A 24,800-nucleotide genomic window follows, 5' to 3' on the forward strand; every position below is an offset into this window, starting at 1 on the left:
AAATCCGTTGTCAAAAAATTACTAAAATTTGAAATTTGTGGTATAATCAATTTTAGACAAGAAAGTAACTCTAAAACCGTGTAGGATAACAGGGGCTTGCCATTCTCGCTACTTCTTTATGTCCTTTTACAGATTGAATAGGCACGTCAATCAGTTTTCTATTATTGTAAACTAGCAAGCCATTTTATAAATATGGGTTGGGGATGTTTTTCATGAGCTTCGAATATTAGGTATTTCATAATGTTTTACTTTTGTGGGGTCACATAACCGCTTCATAGTAGTCTCAATAGCCCACCCAAATTCATACTACATGTCGGCGTAGAAGCATCTCACCACTTGAGGATAGATAGTCTCCGTCATGGACAAATACTGACCACCCATGGCAGCAAATAGCCCCCCCAAAATCAAAGTACTCAAGCTCCACTAAATCAATATTCTACCATACATGATATTCCTAGTGGAGGATAGTTCAGTTAACTTGGCCCCTATTGTGTGGGAGATGAGAACAATTGTGAATCAATGGATGCCTTGGTACGTGCCTCCTGAGACACAATGATCTATGTATAAGGAGATGAGAGATAACATGTACGTGCCTTGGTATATTGTAATATTGTAAAGTTGGTCACCAGTACAAAATTCTTTACTATATATTACTTTTCTTAATTAACATAATTTCATTTTCTTGCCTTAGTTTGGTGAAAAATACAACATTCCTTATAATGGACAACTTCTTCAAATTTTCTCAGAATCAATTTTCATGGAAGAAGGTATGAGTATGACCTCCACACAAAGCAAAGTAAATTAAATTAAATTGAAATACTGATCATTTGTAGAAATTTATGAGATGACAAAATGTCTAATTCATATAGGATGCAACCATTACAACCATGTAATGATACTGCAATGCATGAAAAAGTGGCTATGGAGTTACACCACCTAGTGGAGGAAGATCATCAGTCGTGATATCATGAATGCTGGTTCTCTTCCTTTTCTTGCCCATATTCCCAGGCCTTTGTCTTGCAAAGTACTTCTGAGCATGGCTTGCAACCTGGGATGGCGTCCTGGTGATCACAAAGTTTCTAGAGATGCTTTTCCAGTCACCTTTTCCATATTTAACTAATCCTTCAAGAAACAGTACGTGCTCTTCTTCAATCCATGGAGTCCCTTTCTTCTTCTCGACTTTTGAGCTAGTACTACCTTCTTCTTCCTCTTGATCTTCCTCCTCTAAATCCCACCGGTCTGGAATGTAGTGATCCATACTACCGAAGTCGATCACATCGATATCTTGTATGAGTTTTATGTAGTGTTCAAGCATATCCATGGGAGATTTTCTTGGGATTTGAGTGACAATCTTGTACCACCTGTTTGGGGTTTCCTCTGGAAAAATCAAAATGGCTCTTTCAAAAAGAATGTCTCCTGAGCGATTCCACTTAGAGCCAAATGACAGTGAATAATCTATGAATTGAGACATCTCCAGAACTTCAGAATTAAATGAATGTATTTGGAAATTGATCAGACTAGATATGTATTTATAAACACACAAAGCCATGATGGTCACTTGTTTTGGCAACAAAATCCAGTTTGGTCAATCTTGCATAAGAGAGAAAAAAAAGATATTAATTGCTACATAGTAGAAATGGAAAAAAATGAGGCATAAACTTTTACCATGAAAGAATATCCCCAATCTAAATAAGCCAAAGCAATCCAATCCAAGCTTATCTATTTTGGTGGCAATGAATTAGAAAAAAACTTATGGTTTGTTTGAGAATTATTTTTAGAGCAGTTTTCTGTTTTTCAAAACAAAAAACATAGAAAATACTTTCAACGATAAAAAATTATTTCATATTTTTTGTTCTTAAGAATAGAAAACATAGTAGTGTTTTCAAAGAACATTTTTTAGTTATTTTATATTATTTTCACTTGTTTTCTGAAGATTATTTTCTCCTCAAACAGAGAAAAGAGCACAATTGTTGCCAAAACGCTTAATGGAGTGCCAAGATGCTAAATATGTTTTCATACCTTACAACCCCGAGTAAGTGACAAATATTATACTTTAATTTGAGGTTTTATGATTAATTTATATTTCTAATTAGATGATACTTTTGTTTTTAATGTTTTAGCTTTCATTGGGTCTTGGTAGTGATTGAGCCAAGGAAAATGATAGTCCACTATCTTAACCCTTTGCATCACAAACCATGTGAGGACTTAAAGGATATCGTAAACATGTAAGTTCTTCCTATTATTTTTCATAGTATTATTTTTTTTTAAAATAAATAAATAAATTCATCTCAAACACATTTTTATTATTATTTATATATATGTTAAAACATATAACATTTACCTATTTTACAAATGTACCCATTGAACTTATTTATATAGGGCTCTTCGAATATCTGCAAAGAAAACATCTAAAAGGGAGCCATCTTGGCAACTAGTGCAGGTGACATCCAAAAAATTTTCTTTACACATTAGCTTATGCATTTGCACCATTTATATGTATGATTATAATGTTATTTTATAATTGATCGATTAGTGTCCAAGACAAGAAGGAGGGTTTGAATGTGGCTACTTTGTTATGAGATTCATAAAAGAGATAATTTTTTATCCTACAATCATTGCTTCAAAGGTATTACAAATTTAATGAATTGTACATAGTTTTAGGCTTCCAAATGTTATGCATTTTAATCTTATTTGCTTATTTGATTTCAGTTTGGTGATAAAAAAAACATATTCTCAAGTAGAATTCGATGAAATTAGAGGAGAATGGGCTACTTTTGTGCTACAACTAATCATGAATCATGTTGATGCATCATGATCACCATGCATGGTGAGTCCTTTAGCTATTACATGAATTTTTCCATAGGTTATTTGAATAATGTTTCTATTTGAAAAAAAGAAAATAAAAAAAATAGTTCTTAGATTTTTTCATTTATGATAACATCGATCCATGTTTATTTTCTTTAATAAAAATCTATAAAACTCATTAAACTATGAAATGCAGGTATACACTTTTGGGATGGTGGAATGGAGAATAAAAAGAAAGAAGAAGGCAACAAGATTTTGGGTTTTTAAATGCAACTCTTATGTCATACGTTGTAGGACATAAATGTTACTTTAATTAGTACTGAGAAATTTAGATTTTTAGATGGGACTTTTATGTCATTTTATAGTTAGCCGGTTTTATGCTTATGAAATGGAGGTATACATGAATCTTGGGATCTTTAACATTTCTAAATCATGTTTTGGTATGTATTCACTCTTCTTTTTTTAGTTTTGATGGGTTTGATATGTTGGATGTACTATCTTCTCGTGAACATTTGATATACAAATATTATTAGATGATCTGTATATGAGTTATTCCAGAAACATTACAGAAAAATGAGTTAAATATAATATGATTGTTATATTTATGGACAAAATATAGACAAGTTAATCTTACTTATTAATTCATAAGCATTACAAAAATCTATAACTAAAAGCAATCATATCTTCCACAATAATTTACAATGACTTGACACCATTACTCAAAGGTGATGCATTTAATATGACATCATAACTCAAAGATGATGCATTTAATGCGACACCCTATCATCATTAGAAATATATGGTGTCACTTCCGAAAGGGTCACCATTTATCTACTTTGGTGTCACTTTCAAATACGTCACCAATTGGTACCCTCTATGGTGTCAGTGGAGAAGGTGACGCTATGTTGTAGTGACACCCTATGTTTATGGTGACTCGTTATAAATGTCACCATATATCTTTTTCCTTGTAGTGAAATTGGACTCCAGGAAGTGCTCCAAAAGTGGCTGACATGACTATCATAAAAAATGCTTCATGGCAGATTTCTCTTTACTTTCCCTCCTTGCATTTCGAATTTGCTTATGGCAAAGGACTTCAAAGCTTTGGTTCTTCATGTTTCTGAGCTTTTCATTGCTTTGCCATGGATTCCAAATAACTCTCCTCAATCTCCTATTGCTTTGGTGATCAAAAAGCTATCAAAACACCAAAACTTAACACAAATTGATTAGAAGTGCTTGCAAAGGTCCTTAATATGTTAATTGGGTTAAAAGACAATAACTACTACTCAAAAGTGTTTAAAAGAGTTAATTACAAGCTATGAAATAACACTTTTTGAGTAGTAATCACACCCCGAGCCTAGGCGCGCCTTTCACAGCTATGAGCATGATTCATAATGTTTCTAGTTTGTGATTTAGAAAAATATACTATATCTATAAGATTTGATGTGGATAGAATCATAGATAATTGTTAATCACTATTGATGCATTTGATTCCTGATAATTAAATGTCTTTGTATGTGAAAAATTCAATATTGGTTACATGTTATACTTGATCAAGGGGAAGACCTTTTAAGTTGAACTCATAAAGTAGACTTTGATTGCTTTGAAAGGATTCGTTGTCATGCTCAAATTGTATTATCCACATACCTTGTCTAACTATAATCATTTTTTTGTTTCTCAAGGTGAGTTTGTAAAAAATATTAAATCCTTGGTTAAGCATAACTCTTATACTCTTGTCCAAGATTCATGCTCCTAAATGTATATTGCTCACTTGCAACATTTGGAAACCACCCCAAAATGGATAAAAAAGACAACCATGAATGAAAAGAAAAAGAAAAATCAATTGACCATGATGTACAATGCCTCCACTTTTAAATAGAAAAACAAAAGGAAAAGAATAGAAATATGATATCATATTAAAAGGGAGTCAAGTTGTACTGTATGTAGATCAACGAGGCCAAAACAAAAATCTGACAACCTTAGTTCAAATTGACTAGATGTGTTCTTTAATTTGACCAAAGTTGTGATTAGATCTCTTTGAAGTAATTAATTTCAAAATATTGAACTAAACAATAAGTCGTATTTCCTTGAAAATCAATACTTATGTTTCTATGTTGACTCTTTTATACATTGATGGTTATGCATTGGGTTTTTGAATAGGAGATTATGATTAAATCTGACCTTTGATCTTGAAATTTCATTCTTGATGAATTGGCATATACTATCTAAAGTAACATACTTCATCTATTACTGATTGAGCTAATGTTAAAAGTTTATGAGCTTAATTATCTACTCTTTATTATTAAAATTTGTTTCAATTGGTGTCAATCCTTGTCTATATGTTAGTTGAGTATTCTATCACTTGCTATATATATGTATATTTTGGCTTTAGCCGCTCGAGTGCTACATTTAACGTCCTTAACACTCAAGCACTCAAGCCACATCCAACGTCTTTACTATTCAAGCACTCTTAGTTACATCTAGTGGCACATCCATCGAGCATCCTACTTGAGCACTAATCTAATCCAATGGTACATCTAAGTATAAAAACTCATCTAGTGTGTCATTTTTCATTTCAAACATTTTTCTATTTTCTCAAGCGCTATGAAACATTTTTCTTCATTTTTTGTATCTTCGACTTCATAGTATTGTTCTTTGCATTGTTTAAGACATTTATAGCGGATTAGATTTTTCAATATATTTCTTATTTTTTGTGTTTTTTTGGTATTTCTCTAGTTATGTCTAGTCACAAACGTTAACGAGAGGTGACTCCTCCTAGGTTACTTGAGCTAATTTAGGGCATTGCTCTTTAAGGCCATTTTGACCCTTTTGATCTCCTTATAGAGTGTTTCCTTTCTCATGAGACACATGATCATTTCTATGCTTGCTTTTAGAGCTGTCGCATTGAGGTCGAGCATTTTATTGATCTTTGTGCCTTTCAGGATAGTCATTTTCCTACCATTCTCAAAGTGAGAGGGTGGAAGTCCTTATTTACCTTACATGGTTCATATTATCATCTTTTGGTTCACATGTTCTATACAAACATGCATACCACTTCTCCTATTCACTCCTTTTGAGTGACCATATTTGGTTAGCCATTCTAGATTATCTCATTGTCAGTTAGGTGTGTATTCAACATGTCTAGACTTGATGTGTCTTCCTTCTTTTCTTCTAGAGGTTCAGTCTCTCACTCTTGAAGAGCTTTTTTCGATTCTCATTTCGATTTCTCTAGTTGGTTTCTCCAAGCTAGTTTGGATTTTTGCTACTTTCTTGACATATTCTTTTTACTCTTCTTCCTATTGTACCAAAATTCATTGCTTGACTACTTGTCTCATCCATGCCATTCTATTTGGACAATAATTCGACATTGGTCAGGTGATCATCGATACCATCACCATTTATTGAGACTTCTTATTTTCGTCGTGGTGTACTCATTTTCAGACTCCTTATCTCTAGATTATTGGAGGATATTGGTTTTATGATTGCTACTGCACAAAGGGTATAGGTTGTTCATGCTTTGTTGGATGAGAGCTCTTAGGCCAAACACTATAGTCACGTGTATAGTCCCATGGCTCCTCTAGTTCTAGATGGCTCCCAAGATGTTGCACTAGACCAATAGGTTGCTTAGGAGGCATTTGCCGAGGAGGATGAGATTCAAGCTCTAGAGTTGGATGCAACCATTCTTGATGTTGCATTGAGGACTCACTCTAGTCGAGGATGTGTTAGATTATCTAGAGCCCTTCATGGCTCATCGTCTTCCGCACTCCTAACTTCTTAAGAAATGGATCTCATATCTATAGTGCTTTAGAGGTTGGACTTATAGGATGTTTAGCTCTATGTGATCCAGGGTTAGTTAACTTACATCATCTCATGGATCCATACTCAGAGTAGTTCAAGCTCTTTTCCTTCTCCACCTCCTCCTGATGTTTAGTTATTGAGTTTTTCTTTTTATATATTTATTGATCTAGAAATTTATTCTTTGATTATCTTATGTATCTAGAATTACATTATATATATATATATATGTTAGCCCAAGGGTTCTTTTAACTGCATTTTGATGATAACAAACCATGGTTAAGTTGCTAATTGGTTTGAATTATAAAGAATTTCAGGTGTTAATTTGGAAATTCATATAAGGACTAATGGATGCAAGATCAAGACAATTGGAAGACTTTTTAATCATAGGAAACATGTGTAAGACGAATGCATGGGTGCACTTAGGATTTTCATATATTTCCATGTATCTTTGAAAACTCGATTTATGCATTAAAGTTACATTTCCATCAAAACCCGAGTTTTATCAAATGAACCTTAAACAAATTGTTTCAAAATTGACATATTAATTTACCTAAAGATCTTGCCTAAGTGTTAAAAGCAAAAAGACCAAAAAAAATATAGGTGAGTCAGGCCAAAAATGGTGAACTGACTCAACTAGTTAGGAGTACCGATTGATCGATTAACCCTTCCCAATTGAGGTTTGATCAAGAGATGCAAAAAACCTTCTATCTCTTCTAGTAGCTTTTCTTTCCCAATTGAGGGATATGTCTTCTTGGTCGATGTCCGATCAAGGATTAGTCGAGGCCTAACGGTCACCTGTCATGCATTTAATGTCCAACGACTAATGAACTGATCAACCCCAACTCAACCAATCATGGCTATCCTTTTTCCATTTTGGCTCCGGAGGCTAGAAACCTATAAATTGAAAGTTCCACTTCATTTATGAGTAAGAGAAGCATTTATTTGTTTACCTACTTGTTCTTACATTAAAAGCTCTCATTATTTTCTTGGTGCATTAAATCTTCATATGAATATTCTTTAGTGTACTATTGTGATTCATCCTAAATTTGAGTTGTATTTAAGCCATTATTGAGCTAAGTTGAGAGATTTGAACTTGTTATTTGAGTGTTAGAAGCTTCAAGTGTGTAAAGACTTGAAAAGATTTTATAAGAGCCCATTGAACAGGAATCCAAGTGTAAAGGTGTTGGAAGCTTGGTTGAAGCTTCAAGTTTAGTGGAACCCTCACTCAGTTAGGAACTTGAGAAGAGTGGATGTAGACAAGGACTGTCAAACCACTATAAATTATGAGTTTGCTTCCTCTAACCCTATCTCTTTATATTTGTGCTTTTTTTTTTCCTTGAATTTATGGTGTTTGAAAAAGATATTTTAAAACTCAATTCACCCCCCCCCCCTCTTGGGTGTTTTCTCTATTAAGATTAGCTTTTATTTATCTCTCTCTCTCTCTATATATATATATATATATATATATATATATATATGTTGTTCATCTTTGTATTTTTCTTTTATGTACTTCTTGTGTTTGTATTTCTATTGCTTTGTCATTTTTTATGACAAAAATAAGGATTTAACTCACTTAAATTAATATAAAAAGAAAACATTGAATATTTGATTCACCTAAAAAAAAGGAGTAAAAAAAATGGTGAAAAATAGAAACTCCTTGATTTAGAGGTAGTTTTTGAATTCTTTGAATTCTTTTATTTATTAATTAAAGGGAATTAGTTGAAATATTAGAGGAAACTAAACAAGAGGCATTGAAGTAAACCAAATCATCTTTAGGAAACATGACTTTAAAGTTTAAGAGAGATTCCTAACGTGAATGTTGCAAATTACTACTATTAGAACCAACTATCTTTCTAGAACTAATCTCAAGCATATAAGTTTTTTCTTAGGGCCTTTATTGCTTATGTTTGGTTGGTGAATGTCTCTTGCACTTTACTGTTAAATTATTGGGTCTTATCTAGTTTTTATTATGTTTGGTTGATTTTTACACATTCAAATTCCTCTTGAGCTTTGCTTTGTACCTTGGTGTCATTATAGGAATTTGTTCTTTTTTTTTTCATGCTTACACAATGCATCAAGAAAAATCTTCAAGTATCCTATTTTGCTTTCTTGATCATATATTATACTGCATATTGTTTTGTTTTTAGTATAGTTTTTTGTATGTGTGCAAGTTATAAGGTTGGAAGACAAGTACTACAAAGCGTTGCAAAGTATTCCTTTAGTTTACTTTTGAGTGTTAATGTGTGTTATGTAAACTCCATTATGAGAGTATGGGTGGGTCTATGTAACAATGTTTCGTCACAGAATTTCAAAAATGGGAGATTGTTAGGACATATACATTAGCAATTTTATTCCAATTTATGTTTGGCCATAGAAGTCTTTTTAGATAGTGAGATGCTCTCTATTGAATATTAAGGGTTGTTATTCATTCAATTGGGAAATCACAGGTATGTCTAAAAAAGTCTGAATTGTGGCATATAAAGGCTCATTTGAGGTATAAAAGGATAGGTATCATTTTTGAGCTTAAAAGGTTTTTTAAAAAGTAGGATCACTAAAGTGATTAATCCCATTCAAGCAGTTAGAGCGCTCAAGCGGTATAAGTTTTCTCAAGCAATCATAACAGTCTTTTCAAGTTTAGAAAAGTATTTTGAATGAATTTCAATCCAATTCTAATTTGGAAACTTGAAATACCGAAATCCTTATGGTTTTTACCTATAAATTCCTCCTTTGTAACCCTCTAAGGGTTAGAGATTCAGGCTAAGAGATTAAAGATCGTAGAGATCTAATTGTTAGAGACCTTTCATTCTTTAGAGGTACTCTTTGGTAAAAAAAGCCTTATTGTCACACCATTCTTGTTCTATCATTCAAGGATATGATTTTTTGAATTGTTAGTTGAAGATCATAATCCCTTAGGAGGAACCAAAGGATTTACTAGGGAGCAATAAGTATTTGCTACATTGCGGACATGAATCAAGTTATAGGTATTGGGGAGTAAGTCTTTAGGGTAAAACGGTCAAGTAAATTTGTCTGACTTGATTTCAAATAGTGGATTTTGATTAATAGGTCTTGGCCTCATGTTTTTTTTTTTTATCTACATGGTTAGTAGGGGTTTTCCACATAAAAATCTTATGTCTCATTGTATATCTCTTTATATTTGATATTACGTTTAAATTGCCTAAAATAGGTTAATCTGTTTTAACCTAATATCTTCCAAGGCTATTCTAAAAAGTTTATATTTATTTCTACATATATTCTAGTTGAAGATATTGAATATATTGGATTGATTTGTTAATTGGTTGTTGAGCTTTTTAGGTTGGTTGTGGTTATTATTATCCCTAATATTCTTCAACATATATTGTTGATCTTTGGATATTAACAATAAAAATAAGTTTTTTATTAGGGTGAAATCCTTTTTGAATATGCAAGTTGTCCCTATAATATCTTAGGATAAGTAAAAGTGATTATAATTTACAAATATTGATTTAATTTTTTAAATCACTCATTCATCCTCCTCTCCCCCTCCCCCCTCTAGGTGTTTCCTATTTGACTTTTGGTTATTTAAGGGGTATTGAGAGCAATACCCATATTTTTTCAAGGGTATTATGGATGTGAATCTTCACCCTTGTCATTTCTTGTAGCATTCTATTCTTTGTTTCAACTACTTCATTCAAATAAGGAGTTCTAGGGGTTGAATATTCATGTTTAATTCCTTTAGAATAAAAATAAAAAAGTCAATTTTAACATTGTCAAACTCTCTCCCCTTATCACTCCTAATTCTTGCAATTGGATGACCTATTTCCACTTGTATTCTATTAAATAAAGACTTCAAATGTTCTATGGCCTTTGATTTCTCCTTTAAAAAAATCACAAAGTATCTTGAAAAATCATCTACTACTACAAGGACATATATCTTGCCACCTCTACTTTTAATTCGCATTCGACCCATAAGATCCATGTGAAGAAGATTTAAAAGGTCTAGTGGTCCTTATCTCCTTAACCTTTTTGTGTCAACTCTTAGTTTGTTTTCCTTTCATGCACTCATCATAAATGGGTTTGGGTTCACCACTAAGTCTAAGGATACCTTTAACTTTTTCAATATTCACTAAGTGCACAAGATCCCTACAGTTTATTTGACCTAGTCTTCTATGCCAGAGCTCTATAGAATCAAGCTTAGCCTTACTACACAAAATAGGTGCTCTAGAGTTAGGATTTATGTCATAACAATTATCAACTGTCTTATGCCCTATGATGACTACCTTTCCTTTTTTTATTAACTACCCCACACAAGTCTTGGTGAAAATTCACTTTATGGTTTTTGTCGCACATTTGACTAATGCTTGAGAGGTTTGCCTTCAGTCTTTCAACATCTATAATTCCATTTAGTTTAGGACAACCAGGGATCACTATTAGCCCTTGCCCTTTACTTGAGCTAGGCTTCCATCTCCAAAAGTAACAACCCTACCATCATAATTTTCAAGAGAAGTAAAAGAGAATTTGTCGCATGTCATGTGCCGAGAGCACCCAATATCCAAGTACCACTTACTAGAAGATTTAGCTTTAAGAGCATTAAACATAACTTGACATTTTGGCCTATCCTTTCTCAACCAAACTCGCTTAGTCCTAGGTGGTGACTTAGAGAAACTAGATTGACTTCTAGGCTTTTGTTTGGTTTTATTACCTTTCCACTATTCAAGATATTATTTTTCAACGGAATTAAAGTTATTCATCAGTCTATTTATTTGAGTTTCAAACCTTTCTAAAAACCTAGTGTAGCATCTAAACTAAGAGAATTCAGTTTTCTTTTAGTGTGTGCATAGTGATGTCTTTTTATGAGATTCTACTTAGTTAGGGGTATCATCCTTACCTTTGACAAACACAATATCTCCACTAAAAGGAGTTTCATCTTTATTAATGTGCCCCAACGCTCTTTTATCACCATAGGTTTTGCATTTATCAAGAATTTCATTAAGCATTTTAGTTTCGAAGTAAAAAAATTTATTCATAGATGAAAAAGGCTTGTTATTTTTTATCTTTTAAATGAGAAGATTATTCCCCTCAAGGAGAGAATGGTGTTCAGATTCAAGGAACCTAAATTTCTCAAGCAAATTAGTCTTTTCAACATTAAGCACATCAATTATGTTTTTATGAACATCAAGGATATCATATTTTTCATATCACTCTTAATTTGTCTTTCATGCTCAACAACAAGATTACTCAAGAATTTAGCCCTATGTTCATTAGTAAACTCATCATCATCATCACCATCATGCACTAGTTCCATAAAAGCAGTAAAAGCTAACAAGTCATTGAGATCATACCTTGCATCTTCAGAAGCTATGGAAGCACTCTCTTTAGAATCAGTATTGCTCCATGTTGCTTGCATAGACTTTTTGGCATCTTTGGGGCTAGGATAATCTTAAGCATAATGTCCTAAACTTCCACTATTAAAGCATTCAACTTTCTTACCTTTGAATGAATCTTTTCTTTTCTTATTGGATGATTGTTCATTAGGTCTTTTTCCTTTTCTAGATTCTTGGTACTTATAGAACATTCTATTGAATTTCATGACCTTTTTAATCTTTTTGGCCATATGGGCCAATTCACCCTTAGTTATATCATATTTCATTTTAATATATTTTTTCACATCATCAAAAGCCTTAAAGTAGAGTCTTTAGGATTTTAGGAACTAGGTAGAGTCAATGTCATATGTTTGAATGGAGCCTACAAGTTCATCAACTCTTATGGAATCAATTTCCTTGCTCTCCTCTATGGTAGTTACTTTCAGTTTAAATTTCTCTAGAAGAAATCTCAATATTTTCCTATCTTAGAATTAGAAATAAGTTCTCTAAGGTTAAACAAAGAATTTACAATATCACTTAATTTAAAATAAAAGGAAGAACAAGTTTGATTTTCATGCATCCTAATATTTTCAAACCTATTAGCAAGCATTTGTAATTTAGAAATCTTTACAGAGTACGTATCTTCATGAGTGACTTGAAGAATATCCCATGCTTCATTAAAAACCTATATGGACAAACTTCATTAAAAATATTAAATAAAGCCCTAGCATTGGCTTCACTACATTTATTATCGGCTTTGTCTCATTCTTTTTTGGGTTTAAGTTCACCTGTTGATCTTCCTTGAGAATCAAGGATTAATGGTGGTCCCCAACCATATTCAAATAAGTTCCACACCCTTTCACCTTACGTTTTAAGGAAAAACATCATTCATGTTTTCCATTAAGAGTAATTATTCCCATCAAAATAGGGTGGACTATTCAAAGGAGCGCCATTTTTTTATTGTTCCATATTAGACTTACAGGATCAATAAAATTTTGATTTTTATCCTATGTGATTAATAAAAATTTGATTTTTAAACAATCTAATCAATAAAAATTGGATTTTTAATCGATATGATAAAGAATCGATTTTTCATTTTGCTTTCATACCAATTGAAAAATGGGTATTGCTTTAATATCACTTGAATAACAACTAAAAGTCCAATATCAAATATCCAAAGGTGGAATGAATGGGTGATTTAAAAATTTAAATAAAGATTTATATATTATATCATTTTTTTTTTTACCTTTAAGAAATTTTCAAGGTTCTCTTGGATATTAAAAACGGAGTTCAACACAAATTTAGAATGGTAAAACTTGATTTTTATGGCTAATTGATATCTAAAAATTATTTGGGATAAAATAAATTAATTATTAATATCCAAAGGATATCCTGAGAGATGTTAGAGATAATAATAATTAGTTATAAGGATAACAACCATAACCACCAAGATAACAACCCTAACAACCTTGATAGCAATCCCAACAAATCAATCAAACTTAATCAAATAAAATCTAAGCAGGAATATATAGATATTCACCTTTTATGAAAACCCTACAAACATAATATCAAATATAAAAGATATAGACAATGAGACATAAGATTTTTACGTGAAAAACCCCCATAAAATATGGAGAAAAAAAACCACAAGATCTAAGACTTACCAATCTAAATCCACTATTTGAAATCAAGTTAAACAAATTTACTTGGCTACTTTACCCTAAAGACTTACTCTTCAACACCTACAACTTGATCCATATTTACGATGTAGCAGCTTCCTATTACTTCCTAGTAGATCATTTTGCCACTCCAAAGGGATTAAGGTCTTCAAACCATGATTTAAAGATTTAAATCCTTGAATGAGAAATCATGAATGATATAACAATTTAAGCTTTCTCTCAAGGAGTCCCTCTTTTTAAGAATGAGTGGTTTCTAATCTCTAAGATCTCTTCAATTTTCGATCCCTAACCCTTAAAGGGTTATTCAGGAGGTATTTTATAGCCCAAAGAGTTTTAGTATCTTAAGTTTTTAAACTAGAGTTCCAGTGAAATTCATCCAAATTCTGTGTCTAAACTCGGCAGGGCTGTCATGACTGCTTGAACAGACTTAGACCACTTCAGCAAGCTGACTGCTTGAGTGGTCCTTTCCACTTGAGCAGCCCCTGCTTCTTTTGAAAAATCAATTTAAATCATTTTAAGTCCAAAAATGATATTGAACCTTTATACCTTAAATAAGCCTTATATGCCACAAGCCAAACCTTTTTAAATGTACCTGTGACTTCTTAGTTGGATGAACAACAACCATTGATCTTTAATGGAGAGCAAGTCACTATCTAAAAAGACTTTTATGGTCAAACATAAAACATAACAAAATTGTCAACATATAAATAAGACTCAATGTCCTAACAGAAAGCATTAGAACTTTCCTTATTTACTCATTTTGAGTGAAGAGACTTCAAATAGGTGGAGTACTTGAAGGGATTGTGAGTGCCCATTGGAGCCCATGAATCTAAATATAAAGCTTGAAGGCTTAAGTTGAAGGCCTTTAATGGTGGAACTCTCACTTGCTTAGGAGGTTACAAAGAGTGGACATAGGTGGATTTTTGAACCACTATAAATGAGTTTGCATATATTTTCTCTTTATCTTTTACTTAATTGTTGTCTTACTTAATATCTTTTATTATTTTTTTTTATTAATTGGTTTTTTTTTTTTTGAAAAAAAAATAAAAAATGTAACACCTAATTCATCTCCTTCCACCCCTTCCCTTTCTTTAGTGATTTGCTTAATCAAATTGGCTATTGTTCACAATTATTATCAGATACAAATGTGTAATGGAGAATGGTGGGTATGACTGGCAATTGGAAAATGACTTTTCAAGAAGGTAAATGGGTTGGTGGTGAAGATGATGAAAGGTTGAAGAGAATATGGCATCGAGTACAAATGTGGTGAGCCATTGTTTGCGATGGTGGTTTTCTCCATTTTTAAAGATGGGTTTTTTTTTTTTCTTTTCAAAGTTGCAAGGGTGCTTGACTAGGTGAGGGTTTGAGATTTTTTTTTTCTAATTTTTTTTTATCTTTTTTTTCCCAAACAACACTCCACACAACTCCATCTATGTCATCTTTGCTACAAAAATACCATATGCTACTACAATGCATTTAATGCGCTTCATCATGCCATGAGTTTTATATTATTTAATATTTAGAAATTAAAAAATTAAACATTAGAATTTAAAAAATTTTAAAAATAGATTAAAAATAAAATTCAAAATTTATGATTTTTTGTTATTTAAGATTGGGATAATCATGCTTTGGTACATCACCAATAAAAAAAATATGGTTTCTAGAACTTTGTTTTTACTTTTTCAATTTTAATGTAAAATGGAAAAAAATATTACCAATTCATGCACTGCAATAGTGCTTATGAATTTGTTCCAAAATTACCCTCGAAAGTTGAGGGCAAGTACACCTACCACATTAAATGTTGTTGTCAAGTACACCAATCACTTTTTTTTTTCTCTTACATAAACTCTCTCACACATCTCACCTCTTGCCGCGTTTCTACATTTTATTTTTTTCTTTTATCCTTTTTTCTTTTTTCTTGCAAGCATGTCCTATTTTTCTATCTCTCATTTTCAATTTATTTTAATATGTTAATGTATTATCTCATAAAACTTCTTCAATTTTTTTTTTCACTCTCTAATCTTCCCATATTTATTGATTTTAGTTATTTTTTAACATATTAACTTTAAAATGATAATAAATAATAAATAGGTAATATAGCAAATTAAATAAAAGCATAAATATATAATGGACAAAAATGAAAATATTATTCCACAAATAATATACTTGATGATTTTAAATATTAATTATAGTAATATATTTTATAAATCAAGGATTAAATTTAAAATTTATATTTTATTATTTACAGGTTTATGATATAGGATTTTTTATATTAATGCTAAATAAAAGATTTATTTATTTTGTAAATCATATCACACGTAAAAGTAAAAATATATTTGTAATACTGTTTTATTATTTTTATTATTTTAAATTTATCATATCAAAATCACAGTAAGTGATGATGCTTTAATATTTTTTCTTATGGTTTTAACTTGATCATGAATCTAATTTTTTTGCTTCATTAAAATCTTTAATTTTTAATTAAAATAAAATATAGATTTTTATTAAAAAAAAATTATAGTTAACCTTATATATTAATTTCATAAAAAAAGTAGGTACATCCATCCGTAAGAAAAATAGGTTCATCCATTCCTAAAGGAACAAGGATCCCTATCTCCCTTATCATGGTTTATATATTCCTTTGAGGATCATCGATAAGTGATTGGAGGTCCTCCCCCATCCCAAAACAAACGTTGAAACCCTGCGTGCATCCTTAACAAAATAGGTACATCTAATCCTAGGGTAGAACCCCCTATCTTCCTTCTCATGGTCCATATATTCCTTTGGAGACTTTTAGGAAAGGATTGGAGGTTGTTTCCCATCTTGGAACAAAGTTTGGAATCCTAGGTATAACGTTAAGAAAATTTGGTATGTCTGATCTTCGGGCTACCAGGACCCTTATATCCCTTCTCATGATCCATTTGATCTTTTGAGGACCCTTAAGAAGTGATTGCAAGTCGTTTCCCTCCTCGGAATAGACTCTGGAACCCTAGATATATCTTTATATAAATTCGGTACATCTTTAAGAAAATTTGGTACATCAAATCATCAGGCTACCGAGACCCCTATCTCTCTTCCCAAGGTCCATTTGCTCCTTTAAAGGCCATCAAGAAGTGATTTGAGGTTATTTCTCACCCCAAAATGGACTTTTGAACCCTAGATACATATTTAGGAAAATTTGTTATTCTGATCCTCAAAAAGTGATTAGAGGTTAGTCCCCACCTAAAACTAACATTGGAACCCTAATTACATCCATTAGAAAAATTGGTACATCTAATCATCGGGTTACTAGGATCCCTATATCATTTTTCGTGGTTTATTTGTTCATTTTGGAACTCTCAAGAAGGATAGGAGGTCGTTGCCCACTCTGGAACTAACATTGGAACCCTAGTTACATCCTTAAGAAAATTTGGAACATCCAATCATTAAGCTATTGGGATCCCCTATATCCCTTCCCATGGTCCATTTGATCATTTAGGGACCATTGAGAAGTGATTGGAGGTCATTTCCCACCTCTAAATAGACTTTGGAACCCTAGGTATATCCTTAAGAAAATTTGGTACATTCAATCCTCAAGTTACCTAGACTATCTCCCTTTCCATGGTCCATTTGTTCCCTTAGGAACTCTTGGGAAGTCATTAGATGTCGTTGCCTACCTCAGAACGTACATTGGAACCTTAGTTACATCATTAAGAAAATTTGGTACATCTAATCATCAGGTTACCGAGACCCTTATCTCCTTTCCCATGGTCCATTTGTTCATTTGGGGGCCCTCAAGAAATGATTGGAGGTCGTTCCCCATCCCGAACTATACATTGGAACCCTAGGCACATTCTTAAAAAAATTTGGTACATCTTTAAGAAAATTTGATACATATAATCTTTGGGCTAACGGGACACCTATCTCCCTTCTCATGGTCCATTATTTTCCTTTTGGAGACCCTTAGAAAGTGATTGGAGGTCATTCTTGACCTCAGAACAGACTTTGGCACCCTTGGTACATCATTTATAAAATTCGGTACACCCTTTACAATATTTGGTACATCTTTCATAAAATTTGGTACATCCTTAAAATTTTTTGATACATTCAACCCTTGAGCTATCGGGACCCCTATCTTATTACCTAAGGTCTGTTATTTTTTTAAGGATCTTTGGGAAGTGATTAGAGATCGTTTTCTACTCTGAAATGAACTTTGGAACCCTAGGTACACCGCTAAGAAAATTTGGTACATCTAATTCTTAGGCTAATAAGACATCTATCTCCCTTCCCATGGTTCATTTATTCATTCGGAGACCTTTGGGAAATGGTTGAAGGTCGTTCCCAACCTTGGAATGGACTTTGGAATCCTTGGTACATCATTTACAAAATTTGGTACATCTTTTATAAAATTTTATACGCCATTCACAAAAATTGGTGTATTCTTAAAAGAATTTAATGCATCCAATCCTTGATCGGGACCCCTATCTTATTAGGCAAGGTATATTATTCCTTTAGGGATCTTTGGGAAGTGATTGAAGGTTGTTCCCTACTCTGAAATGGGTTTTGGAACCCTAGGTACATCCTTAAGAAAATTTGGTACATCCAATCCTTAGGCTGATGGGACACCTATCTCCCTTTCCATGGTCCATCTATTCCTTTGGAGACCCTTGAAAAGTGATTAGAGGTTGTTCTCGATCTCGGAACGGATTTTGCCACCCTTTTTATTGTTAAGATAGTGCCCTTAAAGCATGACATGATGTAATAAATTTGGAATTCATTATTTATTTAATGATGTTCCAATTTCACTTTTATCTATCCTTATTCCATGTATTATACTTTATGAGCATTCTTGCTTACATATTTTGCATTATACGTGACTTAGGTGCATTAGAGTTGCATAGAAGATCTACGTCATAGGTTCTTTGCAAATAAATGACTTGTTCACAACCAATTCATAGGTCCAGGCAACCAATTAGAGGTTGTAGTGCACCACTTCCTAATTCAAAGGATGGCTAGTCTTGGCTATTGGTATAGGTTTCCCATGGTGCACTACAACCGATTCATAGGTTTAGGCAACCCATTAGAGGTTGTAGCACACCACCTCCTAATTGAAAGGATGGCTAGTCTTGGCTATCGGGATGGGTTTCCCATGGTGAGTGCATTAGTGTGTATGGTTATACATTGGACAGGACTTACGGTGAGTCATGACCTCACCAAACTGCTTCATTGTGTTTCTCTCAACCTTGAGAGAATATTGAGTTTATGCTAAAGTTAGCAACGACTTTGACCTATGGGTGAGATCGTAAGTCGATCATATATTCCCTATGGATTAAATCATTATTGATGGAAACCGATAGCAATAAGTATTCTCAATAGAGGCACTATTATATCTCTTGGGATTGAGATAGTGTGTCCCCTTGGGTGATCCTAAGGAGGTGTGTTCATGGAAACTATGGCCATGGTAGTTTCTTAAGTGGAACTTTACATAGGCTCTTTTGAGAGCTAAGATATGCCAATTAAACACACAATAGAAGGATTTGTAACTTAAGGATGGTAGAAGTAGTCTTGAAAGGTTGATAGCTTTCACCTTGGTAGACTATGGACACTAGTTCATAGGGAGACTGAACACAATGGATAGCAGGTCATAGACTCAAGCACTTGGTGTCTCGTTGTTATTTACATAGGATATTGGATTTCAATTGATTCTCTATAGTGTGATTTTGAATCAACTTTAGAATTGGATTATGAGGGAGCCAGTATTCCTATGGGTCCTAATGATCCCCATTTTGAGCTCATATACCTTGTTAGCATGAATTATGAGGGTCGAATTAGCTCTAAGTTCACTTTTATGCATAAGGATGTTTTGGTTACTATGCAAGGTTGCATAAAGGTAAGTGAACAAGGTCTCTGGATTAGGCTTACTGATTAATTAGTTGAACCTATTGGGTTAATTAATCAATTAGAACCCATTTTAGGCTAAATTAAGTTACCCAATCCCATGTGGACTTAAGTCACTTAAGCCCACTTAGGAACCTTATAAATACCTCCTAGAGGTTAGGGTTTTCATAGTTTTTGTCTCTCATCATCCAGAAAGATTGAGAGCCATAGCATCCACCCTTTTTTTCTTCTCCACCGAAAGTGTGCCAAGATCAAGGGTCGAGTCATCAGATTGAAAACTTTAGATTTACGAGACTTTGCAATTTCAATCTTCATATTTACCATGTGGATTTGATTCGAGAACATTTGAATCTGAGGTATAGTTTTCGTTAGCACTTTCTGAATCCTTTTAAAGTATACAAATGTTATTTTTTTGTTATACATAAGATTTTAAAAAAGCCTAGGATAGTTATGCATATTCCTAACCTGATTTAGACTTGGGAAACAGAGATATCTGTGTTTTTCCCTTCAGGTACATCATTTAAAAAATTTGGTACATCCTTTACAAAATTTGGTACACCTTAAAAAAATTTGGTACATCCAATCTTTGAGCTACAAAGACCCCTATCTTATTACCCATGATCCATTTATTCATTTAGGGATCTTTGTGAAGTGATTGGAGGTTTATCCCTACTTCGAAATAGACTTTTGAACCCTAGGTACATCCTTAAGAAAATTTGGTACATCCAATCTTCGAGTTAATGGGACACTTTAAAAATATTCCTTTGGAAAACCTCAAAAAGTGATTAAAGGTCGTTCCCTACCTCAGAATGGACTTTGGCCTCTTTAGTACATCTTTTACAAAATTTGGTACATCCTTCATAGAATTTGGTACATCCTTAAAAAAATTTGGTACATCCAATCCTTGAGTTACCGGGACCCCTATCTTATTACCCATAGTTCGTTTATTCCTTTAGGGATCTTTGGGAAGTGATTGGAGGTTATTCCTTACTTCGAAATGGACTTTGGAACCCTAGGTATATCCTTAAGAAAATTTGTTACATCCAATCCTTGAGCTAACAGGACACCAACCTCCTTTTCCATGGTCTATTTATTCCTTTAAAGACCCTTAGAAAGTGATAGGAGGTCGTTCTTCACCTCAAAATGGATTTTGGCACCCTTGTTACATCCTTTACAAATTTTGGTACATCGAATCCTTGAGCTACCGGGACCCCTATCTTATTACCCATGATTCATTTATTCATTTAGGGATCTTTGGGAAGTGATTGGAGGTCATTTCGTACTCCAAAACGGACTTTGGAATCCTAGGTACATCCTTAAGAAAATTTTATACATCCAATCCTTGGGCTAACGAGACACTTATCTCCCTTTCCATAATCCATTTATTAATTTGGAGACCCTCGAGAAGTGATTAGAGGGCGTTCCTTACCTCAAAACAAACTTTGTACATCATTTACAAAATTTGGTATATTATTTACAAAATTTGGAACATTATTCACAAAATTTGCGACATCCAATCCTTGAGCTACTAGGACCCTATCTTATTACTCATGGTTTGTTTGTTCCGTTAAAGATCCTTGAGAAGTGATTGGAGGTTGTTCCCTACCCTAAAATGGACTTCAGAACCCAATTACATCCTTATGAGGAGATGATGAACATCCTTGATTTTACTTTTTAATACATACATACATACATACATACATATAGAAATAGCAATAAACTAGGCATGTTCATAAATATTTCCAATAATACATATATTCATTACAAAAATACTTACAATATTTACAAAATAAGCATAAATTATTTTATTCTCACACTTAGACCCCATTAGGTATTTAATTGTTTAAATATATATTTATAAATAACCCTATCAAAACTAACTACTTATAATAATTGTCACGATCATACATGTAGTCATCATATATTAATACCTCATTTAGATTATGAACAATCCAAATCCGCTTCATTAACACTTTATAGAGTGACATTAATGAGCTAAATATTGAAATGTATTATCTATACCAAACATCACGCAATGCATTTACTTTTATTTATTTATTTATTAGGTACTTATTTGATATGTAATATAAGTTCAGGCTCTACCTTTGAATACATGAGCTAACTATAATTTTCCTCACTATTAATGTTCTAACGTTATAACATCCATATTTAAAGGCTTACCAATTAAACAATGGGTCAACCTTTGTTTTGCCTACTACCCACATAAAACAAAAACAATTTTAAAAACATGATGGGACTACCTATGAACTAAAGGGTTGACCCTTATTTTTGCTACTAACCACTTCAAGCAAAACTAATATTATGACTAAGGGTCATAAGCTAAAAAGGGTCAACCCCTACATGAAAAGGTCGGCCACTATTATGCCTACTGGTTAACAATCTGTTTTTCATATAAGGGTCAACCTCTTTCTTCTATATTGCCCACACAAATTCAATCCTTCTTTGCTACAACTATATTCCTTCCTTTTTCAATTCAACTATAATCCATTTGAAATTGACAAAATTTTTGAAGAAAACTATTCAAATGATTGATTACTACTCAAAAAGTGTTATTTCATAGCTTGTAATTAACTCTTTTAAACACTTTTGAGTAGTAGTTATCACCTTTTAACCCAATTAACATATTAAGGACCCTTGCAATCAATTCTAATCAAATTGTGTTAAGTTTTGGTGTTTTGATAGCTTTTTGATCACCAAAGAAATTCGAGAATGAGGAGAGTTCTTTGGAATCCAGGGTGTCCGGACAAAGCTCAGAAACATGAAGAACCTAAGCTTTGAAGTACTTTTCCATAAGCAAATCCAAAATACAAGGAGTATGGGGTCTTTCATGCAAAAGATGTCCGGACAGGGCGTCCGGACACACCATCGGAGGGCGGCGGAACGTGGGCTGTAGCAAGGCTTGCTCACTTTAGTCAATGATCCGGACAACATATCCGGATAGGATATGCTATCGTCCGGGGTGTGATGATCACGAGTGTCGTGTGCTTCTCCCTAAGGGAGTCCGGATAGGGGAGCGTGCCACGTGTCATTTGGGGAATCTGGATGGAGTGCTCCGGATAGTGATGCGCGCTCCGTGTCATTAGGGGGAGGGGTCCCTGCACCTTGCACACGCAGACAGTCTCCCTTGTGACGTTCCACCTTCTCCGGATATTTCACATCCGGCACCTTCTCCGGATATCTCACATCTGGCGCCTAACGCTGGATGGGAGAGGAAGGCATTTCAATTTCCCTGGACAAACATATCTGGATCCTCTGATAGTGCTTATCCAGAGAGTTTCGCAACCATTTTGCACAGTGCCGCGGTGTTCTCCTGAAGCTTCCCGATATTTGCGACCGACATTTTGAGATATTTTGCTTTAGATATTTGATGTCTAAATCCCCAAACACTCCTTGTAACCCACCAATTATAGGATTCCTTAGTTATTAAGTTTGAAAAAACACTACAAGGAAAAATGTATATGGTGACATTTATAACGAGTCACCATAAACATAAGGTGTCACTACAACATAGTGTCACCTTCTCCACTGACACCATAGAGGGTACCAATTGGTGACATATTTGGAAGTGACACCAAAGTATATAAATGGTGACCCATTCAGAAGTGACACCATATATTTCTAGTGATGATAGGGTGTCACATTAAATACATCATCTTTGAGTTATGATGTCACATTAAATGCATCACCTTTGAGTTATGGTATCACATCATTGTAAATTATTGTGGAATATATGATTGGTTTTAGTTGTTGATTTTTGTAATGCTTATGAATTAATATAATTAACCTGTTTATATTTTGTCCATAAATATAACAATCATATTATATTTAACTCATTTTTCTGTAATGTTTCTGGAATAACTCATAATACATTGATCATCTAATAATATTTGTATATCAAATGTTCACAAAAGGATAGTACGTCCAACATATCAAACCCATCAAAACTAAAAAAGAAGAGTGAATACATACCAAAACATGATTTAGAAATGTTAAAGATCCCAAGATTTATGTATACCTCCATTTCATAAGCATAAAACCGGCTAACCATAAAATGACATAGAAGTCCCATCTAAAAATCTAAATTTCTCAGTTGCAATTAAAGTAATGTTTATGTCCTACAACATATGACATAAGAGTTGCATTTAAAAACCCAAAATCTTGTTGCCTTTTTCTTTCTTTTTATTCTCCATTTCACCCTCCCAAGAGTGTATACCTGCATTTCAAAATTTAATGAGTTTTAGAGATTTTTATTGAAGAAAATAAACATGGATCTATGTTATCATAAATGAACAAATCTAAGAATTAATTTTTTTTTTTCAAATAGAAACATTATTCAAAGAATAAGCATTACTATACAATACCTATGGAAAAATTCATGTAGTAGCTAAGGGACTCACCATGCATGGTGATCATGATGCATCAACATGATTCATGATTAATTGTAGCACAAAAGTAGCCCATTCTCCTCTAATTTCATCGAATTCTACTTGAGAATATGTTTTTTTTATTACCAAACTGAAATCAAATAAGAAAATAACATTAAAATGCATAACATTTGGAAGCCTAAAACTATGTACAATTCATTAAATAAGTAATACCTTTGAAGCAATAATTGTAGGATAAAAAATTATCTCTTTAATGAATCTCATAACAAAGTAGCCACATTCGAACCCTCCTTCTTGTCTTGGACACTAATCGATCAATTATAAAATAACATTAGTATTCACATATATAAATGGTGCAAATGCATAAGCTAATGTGTAAAGAAAATTTTTTGGATGTCACCTGCACTAGTTGCTAAGATGGCTCCCTCTTAAATGTTTTCTTTGCAAATATTTGAAGAGCCCTATGTAAATAAGTTCAATGGGTACATTTTTAAAATAGGTAAATGTTATATATTTTAATATATATAAATAATAAAAAAATGTGTTTGAGGTGAATGTATTTTTTTTATTTAAAAATAATACTATGAAAAATAATAAGAAGAACTTACATGTTTACGATATCCTTTAAGTCCTCACATGGTTTGTGATGCATAAGGTCAAGATAGTGGACTATCATTTTCCTTGGCTCAAGCACTACCTAAATATAAACCCTTTAAGTCCTCATATCTATTTCTATTAACAAAATATAAAAACTTTCCAAAACTCAACTACTTAAATATAAAAACAAAATCAAATAAAATATCTAGCTAATTGGATTTTAGAAACTAAATAAACTATAAATAAACTAAATATAAAAACTAAATAAAATATCTATGCCCATGAATTAATTGAAGAGGATA

The 24,800-nt window shown here is 32.8% G+C and overlaps 1 protein-coding gene across 1 annotated transcript; it reads right to left on the bottom strand.

Annotated features, from left to right (window-relative positions):
• Positions 1 to 919: 919 nt before the first annotated feature.
• LOC100240851 (transcription factor DIVARICATA) lies at positions 920 to 1,471 on the bottom strand. The gene has a single exon (XM_002265673.2). It carries the CDS (start codon positions 1,469 to 1,471, stop codon positions 920 to 922), a length of 552 nt encoding a protein of 183 aa, XP_002265709.2.
• Positions 1,472 to 24,800: the final 23,329 nt, after the last annotated feature.

Source organism: Vitis vinifera, chromosome 18 (genome assembly GCF_030704535.1).
Source record: "Vitis vinifera cultivar Pinot Noir 40024 chromosome 18, ASM3070453v1".
Classification (NCBI taxonomy): Eukaryota; Viridiplantae; Streptophyta; class Magnoliopsida; order Vitales; family Vitaceae; genus Vitis; species Vitis vinifera.